The sequence below is a fragment of the Monodon monoceros genome, unplaced genomic scaffold, assembly GCF_005190385.1.
Source record: "Monodon monoceros isolate NGI ecotype Baffin Bay Population unplaced genomic scaffold, NGI_Narwhal_1 Super_Scaffold_22, whole genome shotgun sequence".
Classification (NCBI taxonomy): domain Eukaryota; kingdom Metazoa; phylum Chordata; class Mammalia; order Artiodactyla; family Monodontidae; genus Monodon; species Monodon monoceros.
Window position 1 is genome coordinate 39573751 of NW_021703779.1, and position 24027 is coordinate 39597777.

Genomic DNA, 24027 nt, shown 5'->3' on the forward strand with positions numbered 1-24027 from the left:
ATGAGCGGTAATCTGTCAAGGTTTAGAAATAGCGGGTAATGATAATATTACTATTCTGAGATAACTTTTTTCAAATAATAAAAACAAAGCAGCTACCGAGCACAAATTATATTGAACATTGTGGAAAATGGCACTGTAATGGGAGGAAGACATCCAGTCTCTCTATGTAGCTGGGAGAATCTTTACTCTCCTTTGATTCTAGTATTTAATGATTAACTGTTTATTTCCCTTCTCAATGTTTTATTTTTGGAAGTAGGTGGTAACGATTATAGATGTGTAAGCCACTAACTATAAACAACTATAGGATTTTAAAGTGATTTTTGTGGAAGGTGTTGCTCATCCCCAGTGCAAGATATACCATTATTTTTATAGATTTTTCATTTATAAAAATAAGAAATTTTGCTTTCTTAGTATTTAGCATATGGGTTGAATATTCATTGTTTTTAAGCTTTAAAAATTACCTAGTCTACACTGTTCATTTGCCATATGTCTATATAAATTTAAACACAAATTTAATGAAACAATTTAAAAATTCAGTTGTCTTGCACTAGCTATGTTTCAAGTGCTCAATAGCCACATATGTCTAGTATATTGGGCAGCACAGATTATAGAACATTTTTGTCATTGCAGAACGTGCTCTGTTGAATGATGATGATCTAGCACAAATGATTTTCATTCACATTTCTGACTATCCTTACACTAAAGGTAGTATGAATCCTGGAGGAAAGCATAATAATTTTTAAGTTTAATTATGAAAAATTGTAAAATGAACAAAATAAAAAGTTTCCGTATGGCTGGACTATAGACTTTCTATTTTTATCATTTGTTTTATATTCTAATTGTTTTTCTCTGCATATGTGTACAAAACCATACTTATCCTATATGGGGATGATTTTATTTGTGCACATTTAAAATGAAAAAAAAAAAAGCAAGAATATAAAAGTAACCCTTTTAGAATGTTAAATTGATAACAGCCACTATGGAGAACAGTATGGAGGTTCCTTAAAAAACTAAAAATGGAGCTGCCATATGACCTAGCAATCCCACTACGGGGCATATACCCTGAGAAAACCATAATTCAAAAAGAGTCATGTAGGACTTCCCTGGTGGTGCAGTGGATAAGAATCTGCCTGCCAATGCAGGGGACACTGGTTCGATCCCTGGTCCCGGAAGATCCCACATGCCACGGAGCAGCTAAGCCCGTGCGCCACAACTACAACTACTGAAGCCCGTGCGCCTAGAGCCCGTGATCCACAACAAGAGAAGCCGCCGCAATGAGAAGCCTGCGCACCACGTCGAAGAGTAGCCCCTGCTTGCCGCAACTAGAGAAAGCCTGTTGTGTGCAGCAACGAAGACCCAACACAGCCAAAAATAAATTAAAAAATTAAAAAAAAAAGTCATGTACCACAATGTTTATTGCAGCTCTATTTACAATAGCCAGAACATGGAAGCAACCTACGTGTCCATCAACAGATGAATGGATAAAGAAGATGTGGCACATATATACAATGGAATATTACTCAGCCATAAAAAGAAAGGAAATTGAGTTATTTGGAGTGAGGTGGATGGGCCTAGAGACGGTCATACAGAGTGAAGTAAGTCAGAAAGAGAAAAACAAATACCGTATGCTAACACATATATATGGAATCTTTAAAAAAAAAAAAAAAAAAAAAGAAGGTTTCTGAAGAACCTATGGGCAGGACAGGAATAAAGATGCAGACGTAGAGAATGGACTTGAGGACGTGGGGAAGGGGAAGGGGGTAAGCTGGGATGAAGTGAGAGAGTGGCATGGACACATATACACTACCAAATGTAAAATAGATAGCTAGTGGGAAGCAGCCACATGGCACAGGGAGATCAGCTCGGTGCTTTGTGTCCACCCAGAGGAGTGGGATAGAGAGGGTGGGAGGGAGACGCAAGAGGGAGGAGGTAAAGGGATATATGTTTATGTATAGCTGATTCACTTTGTTATACAGCAGAAACTAACACCATGTAAAGCAATTATACTCCAATAAAGATGTTTAAAAAAAAAGTAACCCTTTTAACAAGAAATAGTTTTGCTTTATAGAAGTTTGCCTGAACTTTGTTCTAAATCTAAACTAACTACATATCGTCTATGTTTAAAACTAGCCTTTTAATGAAACTCATTACTATAAAAACACTGTTTCATTCTAGCTTATTTTATGAGTTAGTAGTATTGGAAAGTTGCCCCATTTATTTATTTTCCTTTAAATGCTTTTAAAAAATTGTTAGTATTTGCCTGTATCTAATATCAGTGCTTACCTCAAACACTTCAAATAAATTCATGAAGTTTCACCATGAAATGGTGACATAAGGTGCTTGGAACGTTTATTCTGCCTTTTTGCTCATCTTCATTTTGTTTGGTATTTGGCTCTGTCAGCGTCATTTTTGACCACTAACATAGTTGGTAGGTTTAGGTACGTGCTGGCTTTGTTGGAAATTACTATGACTCTGTTGATTGAGTCTGAGTGTCCGTTCTGATTTTTGCCTGGTGTTGTGTTTCGTGGTGATCAGAGTTGTGTATAGTACTCACTTTAGATGTGTTCCTTTTTTTAATGGAATATGGAAGATAGGTAATAGATGATCATGGTAGTGGCATCAATGTTTGGTGATAAGAGGAAGTATAGGATGTTGCCATCTTTTTACTTAGATTATTAAAGAAAATTTATTCGTGTTTGTATCTTGAAATCTTTTTCACCATGAAACTATATTTGCTTGTAAATTTAGTGCTAATCAGCCATGAGAAATTATCAGAGAGGAGTAGCAAAAGTTTCTAAATATCTAACTTAAGAGTTTAAAAAACTAAGACAATAACTAGCTTTATTTACAATGCCATTATTAGCTTTAAAAAGTCATTTTATTTAGTGTAAAAATTAATAATTGTCATACTGTAGCCCAATAATTTTATGAATTTCACTGATATTAAAAAGCACTGAAATAAATTATATTTTTGTACTCTAACCATCTGCCAGATAGGATTATGTATGACTTAAATAAAGAGGATCTTGAAATTTCATGCCTCCAAATTATAGTAATTTCTGAGATGTCAGTGTAGTATTCAGGCTCTTTTAATTATAAGGAAGCAGAATGATAAGTTTTCAGTGATTGTGATTTGGTATATATGTACATTTAGATAGCTAAGAGTGGAATAAGAACTGAAGACAGTCCCTTTTAATAAATGTTAGACTTTAAGGATGGTAAAATCATCCCAAAATTCGCCTTGTTTAGGATGGCTTCTCCAAACTTGATAAGTATTTATGTATGTGCTTTGGATAGGTAAATTTAAAATTTTGAAACTCTTCCATCAAAGGCTTTATATTTTACAGGAGAGGAAAAATCAAGGCATTTTAAGTGGGTACCATGCTCCACGTCACACTTTCTTATCCCATCAAAAGCTCTTGAAGCGGTGGTGAAAGGATTTTTTGATAATGGAAATTTTTTTTGTGGACACCAAACCTGAGAGTGTACTCAGACATTTGAGAAATCATACACATTTTTTTCTTCAGTGACTCCAGCACACAATAACACATAACAACATTGTAGTGTAGATTGTTAGGGAAATTTTGACAAAATTGTTGGGGTGCTTGAAACAATCCTGGAAGAGTTGGAGCTTTTTATCTTAACCTAAGTAGAAGGTAGAGAAACAATTATTAAGTACCTATGGAGTGCTAAGCACTGTGATAAACCCTTAGAGAAGTTTTCTAGTTTTAATCCTTTAATCAGCCCTTTGAGTGTTATTAAAACTGAGAATCAGAGACGATAAGTTCCCCAGGATCCCCTGTAGCTAATGATGACTGGAATTTGTCAGACTCCAGAATCCTGTTCTTTCCATCATTCATTTTTTTCCCTCTGCACTCTTCTAGGATTACAAAAAAAGAATGATATCCTTAAAATACTGTTATTTTTTTTCTTCAGGGAACAAACTGAGAGTGAGTGCATATGCATGTATTGGAATGGGGGTAAAATTAGGAATAGAGTTAGAGTTGGTGGGTATGACATGTATCATAAGAAGATAATTGAAAGACAGTTTATGGTAGTTTAAGTGGGTAGAGGTGATGGTAAAAAGTAGCTCTTCAGTATAAATGGTAGTTATTATTACTCTGGAGATTCTGTGAATTCTCATGTGATTCAATAGAGTTCTTACCATTTGTGGAAAAGATTAATATATTTGTTTATGTCAACATGGACCACAGTAAAAATTTAGATTTACAGCTAATGAATAAAGTTATCAGAGTGTTCCTACATTATCTTATTTGGCAAGTATTTCCATTTTATAAGTAGGAAAAGCACTTATGCCATAATTAGTGGTTCTTTTAATAAATAGGTATTTTAGAAGAATGCTGCATTGACTATATCTGAGGTAGAAGTAAAATATATTGATTTCTTGGGTGATTGAATGGAGGATTATATGCATTATCTCAGGAAGGAAATGTATTTTAGGGTTTTGTCTTTTTTTAAAATGTTTGTATTTTTTATTTCTAGGCTGTTCGCTGCTACGAATCTCTAATCTTAAAAGCTGAAGGAAAAGTGGAGTCTGATTTCTTTTGTCAATTAGGTCACTTCAACCTCTTATTGGAAGATTATCCAAAAGGTAATTTTTTTCCCCTTGTTAATTACTGTTTGATTTATATATGTATTCAAAATAACTGTAATTGTACTCTATCGGAAGTATTACCATTTTTACTTCTAAGAAATTATAAGCCTATGAACATCCTAAAAACAATGAGAAAAGTGGCGTAGATGGAAATGGGAAAAGTTCACATGACTCCATGTAAATCAGCAGTAAGTTGACCATTCAGCTAAACTGATTACCACCTACATGTGTACTACCGTTTTGTTCTGCCTTGTGAAAAATTCCTGCTTTTTAAAGGCTCAACTATAGTAGAAAGTGAGCCATTGATGGACACTTTGGAAAAGTAACACAAACTCAGCATTTCTCTTCTTTATCCTTTAACTTCGATTTTAGCTAGAAAATATTTGAATGAAAACCTGATCTGTAGCCATGTTATTGTAAAGGTAAGTAACATAGAGAGATGATCACACATGAGCTTGAGCGTTGGATAAAGCATTTTTTAAATTCATTTGAAAAGCTTTTCCTATCGGAAATAAGTGAGTTAAATTATTGAAGGTAGCCCCCCAAGATGTGTCCTTTTTATGGTACCAAGCGGCTGACCCAGGCCATTACTCACTTAGGAAGTTAAAAGCACCCCCCAAACACCACACCCCTCAATACCAAAGGCAAAGAAAAACTATATTCTTATAATCAATAACATTTTAACCTTTTGATGATAGTAAACATTTTAATGTGGAGTGGATGGACTTACGCTTGTTTTCCACAGATGTATTTAGGTGGGCTGAACAACTGAAAGGTTGTTCAGGGCTAGAGCGAAGGATTGTTCGTGTTTAATTATGTTAGTTCAAGTGAATACTTTCCTAATGAAAGTACAATTTTACTTTGAGACAGGTATGCTGTGGGGTTTGAAATTAGGCTTATTCCCCAGCTCATCTCTGTGGTTCAGCTGCATTACTTTTAACAGATTATAAACATCCCTGAGCTTCTATCTGTAATCTGTAAAACGAGGGGAGGATGTGGTAGCTGCTCAGGGGTTTTGGGATTCCTGTGTGAAACTGGTTAATACTTAGCAAAGTGACTTCAGGGTAATAGGTATTGATAATTATTTAACAATCTATTAAATATTTTAATTAAAACAGCAACTTATTTAAAGGAAAGCATTATACAAAAGAAATAATACACAGTTCTGCACAGTCTGATTTTTCAATGCTGCACCTTTTATTTGGAGAGCGCACTAGTTTTAGAGCATATAAACAGAGACCCAGACTTGAAAATTAGGTTTGCATATGTGGCTGTATGTCCTTATTGCTTAGTGGTCATTTAAAATAAATAAACAAACAAATAAATAAAAGCTTTTAAAACTTTATTAGTCTATGAATTTAGCTACATTTTCCATTTATAAAATGTTTGGCTGTGAAGGTAATGAAGAATCCAGGGATATTTGTTTTGGAGGTGTTTTCTTTTATGGAAGGTGTGGTAGGGGGCATGTGGCAACTAGACAGTGTTGGCAAACTAGCTTGTAGGAGTAATCTAGAAAGATGGGAGAAGAGAAGGGTAACCCAAGGATTTAAGTCCTTGAAAAGGTGTGCTCTGCGACCCGTTTGCCGTTGTGTAGATGAACTGGCCATTGATAATTTGTAATAGGAAGAAGAGGAAGGAGAGAATGAATGCAGAGGTATACATTTGTATTTCAGTATATTTTAGTATTTCAAGCTGATGGCTTCTTATTTCCTAGACGAGAGTTGTTTGAATTCATCCTTGAGGCTTTATTGACCACATTCCCACTTAAAAAAAATCCTTTAAAAGTACTAATTATTGAAATCTTTCTATCCATTCTCTTCACTGTCTTCCCAGAAGTCCCAGACTAGAGCCAGTCTCTAGTAGCCCCTTCCACACATCATCACCAATTTATGGAGACATTTGTTATCTCAGGCTACTTTCTCCTTTTTTCTTTGGAACCAGTACAAGATGAGAACCTCTAGCCCCAGCCAAATAGATGTTTATTTTTAGAGAACAGATTACAAACCATAACTTACTGGGAAATAAACATAAACTATTCAGTGAACATGTGAGTAGGCTGCTCAGATGTATGTATGTGGGGGATTTACTGGCCCTGTTTATTCTGAGGACAGTTCTTTAAATACTGTCCTGAGTCCTCTTGTGTGTGAAATTTTCAGAGTTTGGGGTTCCTTATGAAAAACTGCTTCTACTTTTGGAGTAGAAAATGCTAGAAAATATTTTGTGTACATTTTGGACTGTGGTTTTTCTGCCCTTATTTCTTATTCTGATCTCATCTACTTCCTGTCTTATATGAATTTCTAAAAATTTCTGATCTACAGATAGTATACTTTCGTTGTCTTTACTGTTATGGATTTATTAATTAAAAATTACCTTTTCATTTCAGAGGAATTTGAAGAAGAAGATAAAAAGACCTTATAAAACATTTTTTAGTCTTTCTGGTTGGTAATATGTATGAAGAATTTAAAAAATTTTCCATCACTTGATTTGGTTATTAGGCTTCTAGGAATTTGTCCTGAAAAAGTAATTGGTTAGAGGATTGCGGGAAAATGGAGGCTGGAGGCTTATTGCACTTAGCCTGTTGTTGGTTGGATTCCTCTGCAGTGAGTTTAGCATACAAGATGTTTAGTAAGGAGTACCTTTAGGATCAGCACTGTGGAAGGTGGGAAATGGAACCAGGATTGGACAGAGGGAGAAGTTAAGCTGTGACAGCCTTGGCCAACTCCATGGGGAGCCCCGGAGCTAGAATGGCTATCACTGGTTGGGCCAAGATGACCAGGCCTTTATACTCCATTCATTCCATACTGGACATGGGAAGGAGTGTGACCTCAGGCAAGGTTGCTCTCCTCAGCTTAAGACAACTCACTGCTAGAGGCTCTCTTGTACGCAAGACTGCCAACAGTCCTTCCTTGAAGTGGGATTTGAGTGGTTCCTTATAGTGTCTATACCTCCTTTCCACTCCTACCCCCACAGCTAACCTGTCAACCTCAGCTGAACCAAACAGCTGGTGGGGCTGTCAGACAGACTGCCTTAAGCCATGGAGATGGTACTGTGATTTCTCTTCTTTGAGTTGAAGAACAACCTGAGAGACAGAGAACCCCGGGCTGAAGGACAAGTGTATATTCTTGTGAATATATGTGATGGGTCTCAGGAGCAGTTTAATTAATAGAAATTATGTGTAAATATTTGTGAATATGTATGGCAGATTATAGGAGAGAATCGTCATTAAGTTAAGTTGATTGCTTAGAAAATCCGGTAGTAAAATACCTCAGTACACAGCAAAATTATAAAAAGATAGAAACTCTGAGGTAAGAGACTTGGGGTGCAGATAGTAAAAATTCCAGAAGTAAAAAAATGAGTTGAAGGAGATACAATAATTAATCATTCCTGATATTAGTATGAAAACCTTGACACTTTTACAAATAGTTTCTTCATGGTTTGTGGTGAGCTGGAAGTTTTCCCTGAAATTCCACCTGACGATAGATCTTTCTCCCTTTCCTCCTTCCTTCAAGTAATTGGTCATTTGTTGCATTGTCTATCACTTTTGGGCAAAGTAGGTTTTGGTTGTTTTAGTTCCTCAGTAATTATAAATGGCTAGGGCAAGTTACATGCTAAGAGTTGCTTATGTGGAGAAGTCTTAAGTCAGAGTTGGTGAGCTCTTTTTGTCTTTCTCTCTTTCTATGTTTCTTGGGTGGAATGACAACACTCCATCCTAGGATGTATATAGTATAAGGACATAAAGTGCATGTTTTCCAATAATAGATCTTGAGTTTGGCTTCTCCAAAAATTGCCTTTTTTTGGATCCTTGCATGGTTCATCTCTTTATTGTCATGGTTGTTGGAACTAAAGGTTGTGATTCTTGTAAGAATCTGCTCTTTGTTTAAAAGTTTTTTCAGATAGTCATTGGGATAGTTTGCATAGTATATATGATACAAATTTACTTTGTGTTGAAATAGTAAAATGAAATGAAAATCCAGAATACTGACATAAACTGGCATGTAATATACATAGAATGAATATGATGTATCTTTCTGAAAGCTGATACAGTTAAGGTGATCATTCATGTGTTTTCATTGCATTTGTAGTCATTGTACCCTCTTTCTCTATATAACTTTATTTAAACGTATTTACTGATATAAACAAATCACTGTGCCTCCACTCCCTCTCATCACAATTTGGGAATAATTGATTTTGTTCAGTCTACTTGTGGCCTAGAATTAGAAAATGCAATTGAGAAAAATAACCCAAGGGAAAAAAATAGTGACCATAACCCAGGTTGTCAGAAGTTCATATCCAGGCAACGAGCAAAAGTTGTAGCTTCAAGAACTAGAGAGCTGGTGGTAGAACACATTGAAGGAATACAAATAAGACAGCTACTTGATGGTTCTTGTAGTAAACCAAATGTGCGATATTAAAAACCTCAAGGAGGGACTTCCCTGGCGGTCCAGTGCTTGAGACTCTGCCCTTCCACTGCAGGCGGCACAGGTTCGATCCCTAGTTGGGGAACTAAGATCTCGCATGCTGCGCGGCCAAAAAAATAAAAAAATAAAAATAAAGACCTCGAAGAGTATATTATTTTAATGACGACAAAGAAGTAGTAAATCTGAGATCTCAGTAGATGTGTTAATTTGACTTGAAAACCTCAGTGAAGATGCTGATAGAGGAGTAAAAGGATTCCAAGATTTGTTTCTTTGCTTTTCCAACTTCCTGTCTGCTTGTCTCTGTAATCTTAGGAACAAAGGTCTGTCGTGTTGGATACTATCCAGAGGGTTTTTCAAATGTTAATGTGTATTAATGCTACATATAAGAGAAGATGTGTTTTAGGCAGTCATAGATTTGAGAAGGCAGAAAGGTGCTAGGGAGTTAGGTACATCAGTCATTTATATACAGTGAAACAGTTAGTATAAGCTCTCTGAGATCTCATTTATCCCAGGGTGTAAATACAACTTTTTAGTTCAGCCTCAGATAAAAATAATCAAAGATCTTTTGACCTAATAATAATCTTAGGCAGTCACAACTTGTTCTGGCCTAAAGATGACAGTCAGTGCAACTGACAGATTTACTTGTACTTCTTTCCTTTCCTTCCCTTCCATACCCATAGACTCACCCGTGAGCAGCTAACCTACTGCCTATAGTGTTATACACTGGGCTAGAGATGAAAAGAGAAATGCTGAGTTCTGCCTGCAGTTAGTGCATAGTCTAATGTGAGTGTAGATTGAATTTTAAATCTGTTTCTTCCTTGCATTTCTGTTGCATCTTACTCTGAAGGAGACTCCCTTTTTCTGGCAGAAAGTTAAATTTAACTTCCTTCTTATTTGCATTTGTATTTTTGCTTGTTTTCTTTTGCATTTAATTTTTTTAGACCTGGTTACTTTGTTAGTACTCTGCCAGTTTTCTATAATTCTTTAAATTCATTATATTTTTCTCTTTTTTTAAGTCTACACAGACTAAATGGGCTTATTTAAAAACAAAATAAAACTCAGAATTATGAAGAAAGTCTGTCCATAAATAAAGTTGATTCCAACGATTAAAAATATCTGACCTTTGGAAATTGGTTGATAGAGAGTTGAAATTAATATGTTTGAGCGCACCATTCTTGGTGAAGTGGCAAAAGAAAAGGACAGTCTTGCCTGAAGTACTGTTAAAAAGATTTCCTAGTCCTAGATGAACAAGGACTTCTTGAGCCAGTAAATAACTCAGGGATCTCCAAGTGAAGATTAGGTGATTTAGGGAAGGAAAAGCCCATTAGACAGATGGTACAATCCTGAAACTGGTTTTAAGCATTATAAGTATGTCCAAATAAATGATTTCCCTCATTCTCTATTAAGGACTTAAGGAAAATCTAGTTACAGTGGAGTAGGAATTTATTTTCACAATAGGTAACTGACTTAAAGATTGGAAATAAGGACTGTGCTTTGGTTAAAAGGATTTCATTAGAGAGACTCTGGTGGTGGGTACTTGTAGAGTTTTAATGATTTATTTGGATTAGGAAGCATGTTAAGTATGTTAAGGTCTTTCTTAAAATATAGGATCCTAGGCCTAATGGAGTAAAGTATAATTGTTGAGAAATGTGTAAATGAATGGAAAGATAACAAATGCTCATTGAAGTCTCATTTACAAATCTGTGCTTGAAATTTGGAGCATTTACTTTTGTGACTTTGAATTTGAGGGCTTGTATTTATTTCTCAATTCATCATATTGTAGTATGGATGCTGTGTTTCTCCCAATTGATAATCACATAGGCTTCTTCGGTTCACATAGGTACCTCGGTTTCAGTTACATCATACTCTTTAAGGGCTCTTCAAATTCTAAAATGGGAATTTTATGAAGTCATATAATATATATTGTTATTCATGTTATTGGAAACATACCCTTCAAGTTTGTTGAAATTCCCGTTAAAAGGGCAGTCCAGGCTTGATATGGTGATTGCACAAAATTGTCAGGGACCCTGGCTTCTCTTGGTTAGGAGGCACAAATATCAAAGACTTGATTCTAGCTTAAACAATAAGGAGATTTATTCCCTCATACAATTGAAAGTTCATAGGTGAGTTGTGCACTAGATATAGTTCGAAGTCTAGAAGTATCCAGTACTTTCCATTTGTTTCTGCTGCTATCTTCTATGGGCTTCATCTTAAGAATAGTTCCCCTGTGGTGGCAGTTGGTGATATATGCTTCCTTGTTCACATCAGGCAGTAGAGAGAAAACACCTTTTCCATGACTGTTCTCTATAAATCCGTCAAACCTTATTTGACTATTCTGTTCTGTCTAGCTTGGTAAGTTGGTTTGCTTTTCTTTTTAGAAAACCATTAATCAGTGATCTTTATGAGCTAGCTACACTCATGTATGAAGAACTAGAAAACAGAAGATGGCTTGAAATCACCTCTTCCTCAGAACTGGAAAAATTACAGTCTAAATGTCCTTCCAGTGATAGGTTGGTTGGCATCATCTTTGTGCAAAAAAGATGAACATAATTCAAATAAGTTACTTGTTCAGATACGTGATGATGTTTTGGGTTGATGCTTCTCTAATTTGAACATATTCAGGAAGTTCTCTATGTGGTATTCTGTATGGTATTCATTTTGGCTGCTTACTGATGAACAGTATGAAAACATACCTGGAGTTTTAGAAAATGTTAATTTCCACCCTCCCCATTTTTTTTCAGTATAAAATTTTTTTACACGTGTTGAAAACCTTATTTGAAAATGTTACTCTTTTTAAAAATTGAGGTATAATTGATATATATTAGTTTCAGGTGTATAACATAATGATTTGATGTTTGCATATATTGTGGAATGATCATAGTTAAGTCTAGTTAACATCTGTCACCATACAGTTATAGTATTTTTTCTTGTGATGAGAACTTTTAAGATTTACTCTTAGCAGCTTTCAAATATGCAATACAGTATTATTAATTATAGTCATCATGCTGCACATTACACCCCCGTGACTTATTTATTGCTCATGAGTTTTTAAAAAAAGGCTCTCTACCAATTCTAATGTGCATGTATAACCTTTACTTTACTTTGTTACTGCCTGCCTCTCACTGAGTTTTTGGATTGACAAGCTCTACAGTTGACTGTTCAACAACACAGGTTTGAGCCTTGCAGGTCCTCTTATACGTGGGTTTTTTTCAGTACATATATGTACTACTATTTTTATCATCCGTGGATGTGGAATCCGTGCACATGCAGGGCCGACTGTGGGATCTGATCACAGTGGATTTTGGTATCTACGGCGGATCCTGGGACCAATCCATTGCAGATACTGAGGGACGACTGTACTTTAATTTCTTCCAGAGCCTGTTATACCTTGAGATGGGTTTAGGGGTATGGGATGCCCTATTTTGGAATTGAGTTGGAGTTTGGGGTAAGGTAATTGTGGGCTGGGTTTTTTTCTTTTTTGATTGTATGAAAGGGAGCAGCACAAAAGGAATACGGTTGATCCTTGAACAGCAGGGGTTTGAACTTCGCAGGTCCACTTACACATGGAATTTTTTCAGTAGTAAATACTATAGCACTACATGATCTGTGGTCGGTTGAATCCAAGGATACAGAACTGCGGATCCAGAGAGCCGTTGATAAGTTATACTTGGCTTTTCTACTGTGTGGAGGTCAGTGCCTCTTACGTCTGTGTTGTTCAAGAGTCAACTGTAGTTCCTTTGCTCTTTGAGGTGGTTGAGCTCTTAGTCATTTTTTTTTTTTTTTTTTTGAGGTATGTGGGCCTCTCCCGTTGCGGAGCACAGGCTCCGGACACACAGGCTCAGCGGCTCCGCGGCATGTGGGATCTTCCCGTACCGGGGCACGAACCCGTGTCCCCTGCATCGGCAGGCGGACTCTCAACCACTGCACCACCAGGGAAGCCCTCTTAGTCATTTTTGGAAGTGAGATCCCTTGTTAGAACAAACGACCCATCACATTCTGGAGTATTAATCCATTTATCAGATTTGGTCTCTGAGGAAGGTCAAGTTGATTCAAGAGGTTGCCTGCCCAGATTCTGTTCAAGTGCAGGTCTGAAATGTGACCATGGTTTTACTTCCTTGAACTCCTATATATTGGACATTGGTTACCATGTCTGACTATGAGTAGGGACGCCCCAGAGTTTAAATTGTTTGGTTTTAAATATCACTATCTGCCGGGAGGTGGGTATGATGGGAATTTTGTTGTAATGTTTCTTAAAACTTGTTAATTGATTTTGAAATGGGACATAATTGTGACTCATGCTTATTTTCCTTCTTTCAGCATTATCTGCATACCAGAGGTACTACAGTTTACAATCTGACTACTGGAAGGTTAGTGCACACTTGCATATCCCTTCCCTTCCCCTCTTTCCCTCTTCCCCTTCCCTTCCCTTCTCCTCTTCCCTCCCCTTCTCTTTGGCAGATTACTGCTGTTTATACTCAAAACGAATTGTGCTCTTGCTTTTTTGTTTTGTTAATTGAAAATATTACTTCTAGGCAAAAGGGATTGGAAAGGGAAAAATGAGTGTTCTTCATTTGTGCTGTCTTGTATGATCAACTTGTATTTTGTTAAAAGAATTAGATTATTCTGACACAGTTTGTTGGCCAAAGATGATCCAAAGTGTGAAAGTTAAAGCCATTAAAATCAAATGGCAACAAAATGATTCTTCAGTTGTCTTAAGTTGGTACCTAGGAATAAAAGAAGTCTGAAGATGGCTGTATCAGGCTGAAAAGGGAAGGAAGGCATAAATGAAAATCTTTATTGGTATAGTCTGTCTATAATTGGAGCTCTGAGGACAGCTGAACCTAACCATTTTTTAAAAGACCAGTACCTAAATGAAGAACTGTGCACAGCAATGAATCATCTATTTTCTTAGTTTGAGCAGTGCATAAAGTTACCTGGACAGGTTAATCTTTCACATCATGTTTACTTTGAAGTATAAGTTTACTGACCAGTGGGGTTTCTTGATCTGAATTGCCATTTCAGATTTTTAAGGTGGATTTTATTTTTTCTATTGCCTAATTTATGTTTCTTTTTGATATGTAGAAGTTTTAACAGTATATTTTGGTAATTTAAAAAAATGTATTGAAAATATCTTTTCTAGTCTATGGCTTATCTTTTCTTCTTTTTAAAGCTTATTGAAGTGTAATTAAATGCCATAAAATTCAACTTCTTTATGCCATTCAGTGACTTTTAGTAAATTTCCAGAGTTGTGCAACCATAACCAAAGTCTTACTTTAGGACATGTCTATCTCACAGTAATGAAACCTCATGCCCAACCCCTGGCGAGTACTAATCTACTTTCTGTCTCTGTGTATTTGTATTTTCTGGGTATTTCATATAAATTGAATCATATAATATGTAGTCTTTTGCGACTGACTTCTTTCACTAAGCATATATTTTTAAGGTTGATCCATGTGTAGCATGTATTAATACTTTATTCCTTTTTATTATCTAATAATATTCCATTGTGTGGTTATACCATATTTTATATATCCATTCATCAGTTGAGCATTTTAGTTGTCTCCACTTTTTGGCTATTGTGAATAATGCTCCTGTGAACATCTGTATACAAGTTTTTGTGTGGACATATATAGTTTCAGTTCTCTTTGGTAAATAACCAGGGGTGGAATTGCCAGGTTGTAAAGTAAATCTATGTTTAACATTTTGAGAAACTGCCAAAATTGTTTTCCAGGGTGGCTGTAACATTTTACATTCTCACCAGCAGTGTATGAGGGTTCCAGTTTCTCCATATCCTCATTATTACAGTTTTTATTTTGCATTTTCCTAATGACTGATGTTGAGCACTGTTTAATGACCATATTAGCTATTTTTGTATATTCTTTGGTGAAATGCCTCTGTAAACCCTTTGCTGATTTTTAAATTTGTTTTTTAAAAAATTAGTGTGTTGGGACTGCCCTGGCGGTTCAGTGTTTAAGACTCCACGCTTCCAATGAAGGGTGCATGGGTTTGATCCCTGATCTGGGAACTAAGATCCCACATGCTGCGTGGCGCGGCCGAAAACTTTAAAAAAAAAAAAAAAATCGGTGTGTTGTAAGAGTTCTTTATACATTCCGGATACAACCCCTTATCAGATATATAATTTGCATATATTTCCTCAAAGTCTGTGGCTTATATTTTCATTTTCTTGATGGTATAGTTTGAAGTGCAAAAATTAAAAATTTTGATGACATCCAATTTCTCAACTGTTTCTTTCATTGCTTGGGCTTTTGGTTTTGTAGCTAAGAAATCTTTGCCTAATCCAGTGTCATGGTGATTTCTTCCATTGTTTATTCAATCAGTTGCTTCAGTACAGATAGTACTGCAGTAAATAGTAAAAGTGTCTTTTTGTTAGTGTTCTTTGGTATAGATTCTCTTTGGTATAGATTCCTTGATAATTGGGATTGCTGGGTCTAGTGGTGTGAACCGCTCCTTTGGGAGCTCTTGTTTCCCCTTGGTCTTAACCAAGAAAGTTTATGTCAGCAGGCTTTTTGTGAAATCTGATAGGTGAGAAATGGTGTCTTGTTTTTAACTTGCATTTTCTTAATTGAATTTTAAAGACTATTTGTGTTTCCTTTTCTTTGAAATATTTGTTCATTTCTCTTCAGTTGGGCCATTGTTTTCTTTCTGTTTTGTATAGCCATATTTTATGTATGATCTATATTTATCCTTTATTTGTGATAAAAATTGCAGTTTTCATTTATTGTTTTATTTTGCTTTTGTGTGTTTGTTTTTGTCCATGCAGAAGTTATTTCTATCTAGTCAAATTTATCAGTCTTTTTCTAAATTGCACCTGCATGTTGAATCATAGGATAGTTTTTTCCTCACTCCCAGGTGTTAGAGAAATTCATCCACATTTTCTTTTAGTACTTAAATGGTTTTAGTTTTTAATTTAAATCTCTGATCCATTTGGGATTTATCCCTGATTTATAGTGTGAGGAACATCTAAGTTTATTCTTTGCCTATGGCTAATTATCCCAACATAATATATTGTTAAAAAATTTCATTTTTTCCGTACTAATTTGAGATGTTGCCTTAGTTGTATGCTAAATTTTCATATGAAGTTTTGTCTACTTATATTTTCTGTGGTCTGTTTCATTAGTCTGTTCATGAATTAATACTATACTATTTTACTTAGAGGTTTTGGAATAGGTTTACACTACATATACAGTATGTATACGGTAGTGCTGTGTCACCCTTTCCCCATTGTTCTTGTTTCTAGGGTTTCCCTGGCTGGCCTTTCTTTGTTGCTTGTTTTTCCAAATTAACTCCACAAAAATAGCTGATGATTTTTCTCTCCGGCTTTTTTGAAGTATCATTTACATTATTTTAAGTGTTCAAATTTGCTGCATTTCGGCAATTTATATGGGGTTGTGTAATCATTACTGCAATTAAGATATAGAATGTTTCTATCACTCAAAGTGTTCCATTGTCTCCCCTTACAGTTGATTCCCATTCTTGACCCCTGGTCCCAGGCAACCAGTTATCTGTGTATATGCTTTCTGGGTCTCTAATTTTGCCGTTCCTAGAATGTCACACACCTGGATTCAAATAGCATGTATTGTTTTGTTTTAATTTAGCATACTGTTTTTGAGATTCATCCATGTTCTTGTGTGTATCAGTATTGTGTTCCTTTTCATTGTTATGTAGTATCTAATAGAATGATTATACCACAATTAATTTTCCCATTATTAGTTGACAAATATTAGGGTTGTGTCCAGCTTTTGATAAGCATGAATGAAGTGCTGTGAACATTATTTGTTTTTGTGTAGACATAGGTTTTCACTTCTCTTGGTATATATACCTAGGATTTGGAAATGCTGGGTCACATTGCAGTTGTAGAGTTAATGGCCAAACTTTTACAAAGTGGCTGTACCACTTCACATTCTTACTAGCAATATATGAGATTCTCAATTGTTCTACATCTTGGATATCACTCGGTACTTTCAATCTTTTTAACTTTAGCCATTCTAGTAAGTAAGTAGTGGGTTTTCATTTTGGTTTTATCTGTGTTTCCCCAGTGATAGTGATGTTGAGCATCTTCTGTGTGCTATTGGCCTTTCATGTACCTTTTGTTATTATCTGTTCACATCTTTTGCTGATTTTTAACTTCTTTTTGTGTATTATTAATTGAGTTGCATGGGCTCTTTGCATATTCCCTTTGTCAGATATGTTTTGCAAATACTTTTTCACAGTCTGTGGCTTGCTTTTTGTTTTCTTACTTGTGCCTTTTTACGAGCAAATAGTTATAATTTTGATGAAGTCCATTAAATAAGTTTTTTCTTTTATACCTTGTGGTTTTTGTGTTCTGCTAAGAACTCTTTGCCTACCTGAAGATCATAAACATTTCCTCAGCTTTTTTTCCCCAGGAGTTCTATAATAACATTTCTTAAATTTTGGTTTATGATACATTTCAGGTTGTTCATGATGTGAGATGAGCATGAGTGTTCTTCCCCACCCCTTGAACACATATCCAGTTGTTCTAGCATCATTCATTGGAAAGACTGTCCTTTCAAATTTGATTTACTATTTATTTCCTCTTAGATAAAAATCAGTTGACCATTTAGTTTTGTGTCTATTGCTAGATCCTCTGTTACATCCCTGTTACGTTATGTTCTATATGTCTATTTTTTCTTTTTTCCTTTTTCTTTTCTTAACATCTTTATTGGAGTATAATTGCTTTACAATGGTCTCTTAGTTTCTGCTTTAAAACAAAGTGAATCAGCTATGCATATACATATATCCCCATATCTCCTCCCTCTCGCGTCTCCCTCCCACCCTCCCTATCCCACCCTTCTAGGTGGTCACAAAGCACCAAGCTGATCTCCCTGTGCTATGTGGCTGCTTCCCACTAGCTATCTATTTTACATTTGGTAGTGTATATATGTCCATGCTACTCTCTCACTTCGTCCCAGCTTACCCTTCCCCCTTCCCCTTCCCTGTGTCCTCAAGTCCATTCTCTACGTCTGCATCTTTATTCCTGTCCTGCCCCTAGGTTCTTCAGAACCTTCTTTTTTTTTTCTAATTTTAAGATTCCATATATGTGTGTTAGCATATGGTATTTGTTTTTCTCTTTCTGACTTACTTCACTCTGTATGACAGTCTCTAGGTCCATCCACCTCACTCCAAATAACTCAATTTTGTTTCTTTTTATGACTGAGTAATATTCCATTGTATATATGCGCCACATCTTCTTTATCCATTCATCTGTTCATGGACACTTAGGTTGCTTCCATGTTCTGGCTATTGTAAATAGAGCTGCAATGAACATTTTGGTACATGACTCGTTTTGAATTATGTTTTTCTCAGGGTATATGACCAGTAGTGGGATTGCTGGGTCGTATGGTAGTTCTATTTTTAGTTTATTAAGGAACCTCCATACTGTTCTCCATAGTGGCTGTATCAGTTTACATTCCCACCAACAGTGCAAGAGGGTTTCCTTTTCTCCGCACCCTCTCCAGCATTTATTGTTTGTAGATATTTTGATGATAGCCATTCTGACTGGTGTGAGGTGATACCTCATTGTAGTTTTAATTTGCATTTCTCTAATGATGAGTGATGTTGAGCATCCTTTCGTGTGTTTGTTGGCAATCTGTATATCTTCTTTGAACAAATGTCTATTTAGGTCTTCTGCCCATTTTTGGATTGGGTTGTTTGTTTTTTTGATATTGAGCTGCATGAGCTGCTTGTAAATTTTGGAGATTAATCCTTTGTCAGTTGCTTCATTTGCAAATATATTCTCCCATTCTGAGGATTGTCTTTTTTTTCTTTCTTTCTTTCTTTGCGGTACATGGGCCTCTCACTGTTGTGGCCTCTCCCGTTGCAGAGCACAGGCTCCAGAGGTGCAGGCTCAGCGGCCGTGGCTCACGGGCCCAGCCGCTCCACGGCATGTGGAATCTTCCCGGACCGGGGCATGAACCCACGTCCCCTGCATCGGCAAGTGGACTCTCAACCGCTGTGCCACCAGGGAAGCCCCTGAGGGTTGTCTTTTCGTCTTGTTTATGGTTTCTTTTGCTGTGCAAAAGCTTTTAAGTTTCATTAGGTCCTGTTGGTTTACTTTTGTTTTTATTTCCATTTCTCTAGGAGATGGGTCAAAAAGGATCTTGCTGTGATTTATGTCATAGAGTGTTCTGCCTATGTTTTCCTCTAAGAGTTTTATAGTGTCTGGCCTTACACTTACGTCTTTAATCCATTTTGAGTTTTTTTTGTGTGTGTGTGTGTGTGTGTGTGTGTGGTGTTAGAGAGTGTTCTAGTTTCATTCTTTTACATGTAGCTGTCCAGTTTTCCGAGCACCACTTACTGAAGAGGCTGTCTTTTCTCCATTGTATATTCTTACCTCCTTGATCAAAGATAAGGTGACCATATGTGTGTGGGTTTATCTCTGGGCTTTCTATCCTGTTCCATTGAGCTATCTTTCTCTTTTTCTGCCAGTACCATACTGTCTTCATTACTGTAGCTTTGTAGTATAGTCTGAAGGCCGGGAGCCTGATTCCTTCAGCTCTTTTTCGTAAGATCGCTTTGGCTCTTCGGGGTCTTTTGTGTTTCCATACAAATTGTGAATTTTTTGGTTCTAGTTCTGTGAAAAATGCCGTTCGTAGTTTGATAGGGATTGCATTGAATCTGTAGATTGCTTTGGGTAGTATAGTCATTTTCACAATGTTGATTCTTCCAATCTAAGAACATGGTATATCTCTCCATCTGTTTGTATCATTTTTAATTTCTTTCATCAGTGTGTTATAGTTCTGTGCATACAGGTCTTTTGTCTCCTTAGGTAGGTTTATTCCTAGATATTTTATTCTTTTTGTTGCAGTGGTAAATGGGCATGTTTCCTTAATTTCTCTTTCAGATTTTTCATCATTAGTGTATAGGAATGCAAGAGATTTCTGTGCATGAATTTTGTATCCTGGTACTTTACCACATTCGTTGATTAGCTCTTGTACTTTTCTGGTGGCATCTTTAGGATTCTGTATGTATAGTATCATGTCATCTACAAAGAGTGACAGTTTTACTTCTTCTTTTCTGATTTAGATTCCTTGTATTTCTTTCTCTTCTCTGATTGCTGTGGCTAAAACTTCCAAAACTATGTTGAATACGAGTGGTGAGAGTGGGCAACCTTGTCTTGTTCCTGATCTTAGAGGAAATGGTTTCAGTTTTTCACCATTGAGAATGAGGTTGGCTGTGGGTTTGTCATATATGGCCTTTATTATGTTGAGGTAAGTTCCCTCTATGCCTACTTTCTGGAGGGTTTTTATCATAAATGGGTATTGAATTTTGTCAAAAGCTTTTTCTGCATTGATTGAGATGATCATATGGTTTTTCTCCTTCAGTTTGTTAATATGGTTTATCACATTGATTGATCTGCGTACATTGAATCCTTGCATTCCTGGGGTAAACCCCACTTGATCATGGTGTATGATCCTTTTAATGTGCTGTTGGATTCTGTTTGCTAGTATTTTGTTGAGAATTTTTGCATCTATGTTCATCAGTGATATTGGCCTATAGTTTTCTTCCTTTGTGACATCTTTGTCTGGTTTTGGTATCAGGGTGATGGTGGCCTCGTAAAATGAGTTTGGGAGTGTTCCTCCCTCTGCTATAGTTTGGAGGAGTTTGAGAAGGTGAGGTGTTAGCTCTTCTCAAAATGTTTGATAGAATTCGCCTGTGAAGCCGTCTGGTCCTGGGCTTTTGTTTGTTGGAAGATTTTTAATCACAGTCTCAATTTCAGTGCTTGTGATTGGTCTGTTTATATTTTCTGTTTCTTCCTGTTTCAGTCTTGGGAGGTTGTGCTTTTCAAAGACTTTGTCCATTTCTTCCAGGTTGTCCAGTTTATTGGCATAGAGGTGCTTGTAGTAATCTCTCATGATCCTTTGTATTTCTGCAGTGTCAGTTTTTACTTCTCCTTTTTCATTTCTAACTCTATTGATTAGAGTCCTCTTCCTTTTTTTCTTATTGAGTCTGGCTAATGGTTTATCAATTTTGTTTATCTTCTCAAAGAACCAGCTTTTAGTTTTATTGATGTTTGCTATTGTTTCCTTCATTTCTTTTTCATTTATTTCTGGTATGATCTTTATGATTTCTTTCCTTCTGGTAACGTTGGGTTTTAGTTTGTTCTTTCTGTAATTGCTCTAGGTGTAAGGTTAGGTTGTTTATTTGAAATGTTTCTTGTTTCTTGAGGTAGGATTGTACTGCTATAACCTTCCCTCTTAGAACTGCTTTTTCTGCATCCCATAGGTTTTGTGTCGTCGTGTTGTCATTGTCATTTGTTTCTAGGCACTTTTTGATTTCCTCTTTGATTTCTTCAGTGATCTCTTGGTTATTTAGTGGTGTATTGTTTAGCCTCCATGTGTTTGTATTTTTTACAGACTTTTACCTGTAATTGATATCTAGTTCCGTAGTGTTGTCGTTGGAAAAGATACTTGATGTGATTTCAGTTTTCTTAAATTTACCAAGGCTTGATTTGTGATCCAGGATATGATGTGTCCTAGAGAATGTTGCATGAGCACTTGAAACGAAAGTGTATTCTGTTGTTTTTGGATAGAATGTACTATAAATATCAATTAATTCCATATTCTTTAATGTGTCATTTAAAGCTTGTTTTTATTTATTTTCATTTTGGATGATCTGTCCATTGGTGAAGGTTGGGTGTCAAAGTCGCCTACCATGATTGTGTTACTGTCGATTTCCCCTTTAATGGCTGTTAGGATTTGCCTTATGTATTGAAGTGCTCCTGTGTTGGGTGCATAAATATTTACAATTGTTATATCTTCTTGGATTGATCCCTTGATCATTATGTAGTTTCCTTCTTTGTCTCTTGTAATAGTCTTTATTTTATAGTCTATTTTGTCTGATATGAGAATTGCTACTCCAGCTTTCTTTTGATTTCCATTTGCATGGAATATCTTTTTTCGTCCCCTCTGTTGCAGTCTCTATGTGTTCTTAGGTCTGAAGTGCATCTCTTGTAGACAGCATATGTATGGGTCTTGTTTTTGTATCCATTCGGCCAGTCTGTGGTTTTGGTTTGAGCATGTAATCCATTTACATTTAAGGTAGTTATCGATATGTGTGTTCCTGGTACCATTTTCTTAATTGTTTGGGTTTGTTATTGTAGGTCTTTTCCTGCTCTTGTGTTTCCTGCCTAGAGACGTTCTTTTAGCATTTGTTGTAAAGCTGGTTTGGTGGTGCTGACTTCTCTTAGCTTTTGCTTGTCTGTAAAGGTTTTAATTTCTCCGTTGAATCTGAATGAGATCTTTGCTGGGTAGAGTCATCTTGGTTGTAGGTTTTTCCCTTTCATCACTTTAAATATGTCCTGCCACTCCCTTCTGGCTTGCAGAGTTTCTGCTGAAAGATCAGCTGTTAACCTTATGGAGATTCCCTTGTATGTTGTTTGTTGTTTTTCCTTTGCTGCTTTTAATATTTTTTCTTTGTAATTAAATTTTCATAGTGTGATTAATATGTGTCTTGGTGTGTTTCTCCTTGGATTTGTCCTGTATGGACTCTCTGTGCTGCCTGGATTTGATTAACTGTTTTCTTTCCCATATTAGGGAAGTTTTCAACTATAATCTCTTGAAATATTTTCTCAGTCCCTTTCTTTTTCTCTTCTTTTTCTGGGACCCCTGTAACTCGAATGTTAGTGCATTTACTGTGGTCCCAGGGGTCTCTGAGGCTGTCCTCCGTTCTTCTCATGCTTTTTACTTGATTGTGCTCTGTGGTAGTTATTTCTACTGTTTTATCTTACAGGTGACTTACCTGTTCTTCTTTCTCAGTTCTTCTGCTACTGATCCCTTCTGGAGAATTTTTAATTTCATTTATTGTGCTGTTCATCATTGTTTGTTTGCTCTGTTTTTCTAGGTCCTTGTTAAATGTTTCCTGTATTTTCTCCATTCTATTTCCAAGATTTTGGATCATCTTTACTATCATTACTCTGAATTCTTTTTCAGGTAGACTGCCTATTTCCTCTTTATTTGTTTGGTATGGTGGGTTTCTGCGTTGCTCCTTCGTCTACTGTGTGTTTCTCTGTCTTTTCATTTTGCTTAACTTACTGTGTTTGGGGTCTCCTTTTCACAGGCTGCAGGTTCGTAGTTCCTGTTGTTTTTGGTGTCTGCCCCCAGTGGCTAAGGATGATTCAGTGGGTTGTGTAGGCTTCCTGGTGGAGGGCATTCATGGCTGTGTTCTGGTCGATTAGGTTGGATCTTGTCTTTCTGGTGGGCAGGACCATGTCTGGTGGTGTGTTTTTGGGTGTCTGTGACCTTATTATTTTAATTTTAGGCAGCGTCTCTGCTCATGGATGAGGTTGTGTTCCTGTCTTGCTAGTTGTTTGGCCATAGGGCGTCCAGCCCTGTAGCTTGCTGGTCGTTGAGTGGAGCTGGGTCTTAGCGTTGCGATGGAGATCTCTGGGAGCGGTTTCACCATTTGATATTATGTGCAGCCTGGAGGTCTCTGTTGGACCATTGTCCTGAGCTCGGCTCTCCCACCTCAGAGGCACAGGCCTGACACCCGGCTGGAGCACCAAGACCGTGTCAGCCACACGGCCCAGAAGAAAAGGGAGAGAAAAAGAAAGGAAGGAAGGGAGGGAGGGAGGGAAGGAAAATTATTAAAAATAAAAAAATTAAAAAGTAATAAAAAAGAGCAGCCAAACCAAAAAAGAAATCCACCAATGATAGCAAGTGCTGAAAACTATACTAAAAAAAATAATAAAAAGAAAAACGGACAGACAGAACCCTAGGACAGATGGTAAAAGCAAAGCTATACAGACAAAGTCACACAAAGAAGAAGCATGCACATACACACTAACAAAAAGAGAAAAAGAAAAAAAATATATATATATATATAAAAGGAAGAGAGCAACCAAATGAATAAACAAATATACCAATGATAATAAACTCTAAATACTAAACTAAGATAAACATAAAACCAGAAACAAATTAGATGCAGAAAGCAAACCCCAAGTCTACAGTTGCTCCC

At 36.4% G+C, this 24027-nt stretch overlaps 1 protein-coding gene across 7 annotated transcripts in view; it reads left to right on the plus strand.

The window, feature by feature from the left end:
* KDM6A (lysine demethylase 6A) overlaps positions 1-24027 on the plus strand; it is a 207430-nt gene that overhangs the window by 67657 nt on the left and 115746 nt on the right. For 6 of the 7 annotated variants that reach the window (XM_029241338.1, XM_029241341.1, XM_029241340.1 and 3 more), the window contains exons 3-4: positions 4504-4612; positions 13351-13400. The exons of the other annotated variant lie outside the window; for it this stretch is intronic. In XM_029241338.1, coding sequence (XP_029097171.1) covers positions 4504-4612; positions 13351-13400 — 159 coding nt within the window. The remainder of the gene's footprint in view (positions 1-4503; positions 4613-13350; positions 13401-24027) is intronic. 7 annotated transcript variants of the gene reach the window in all.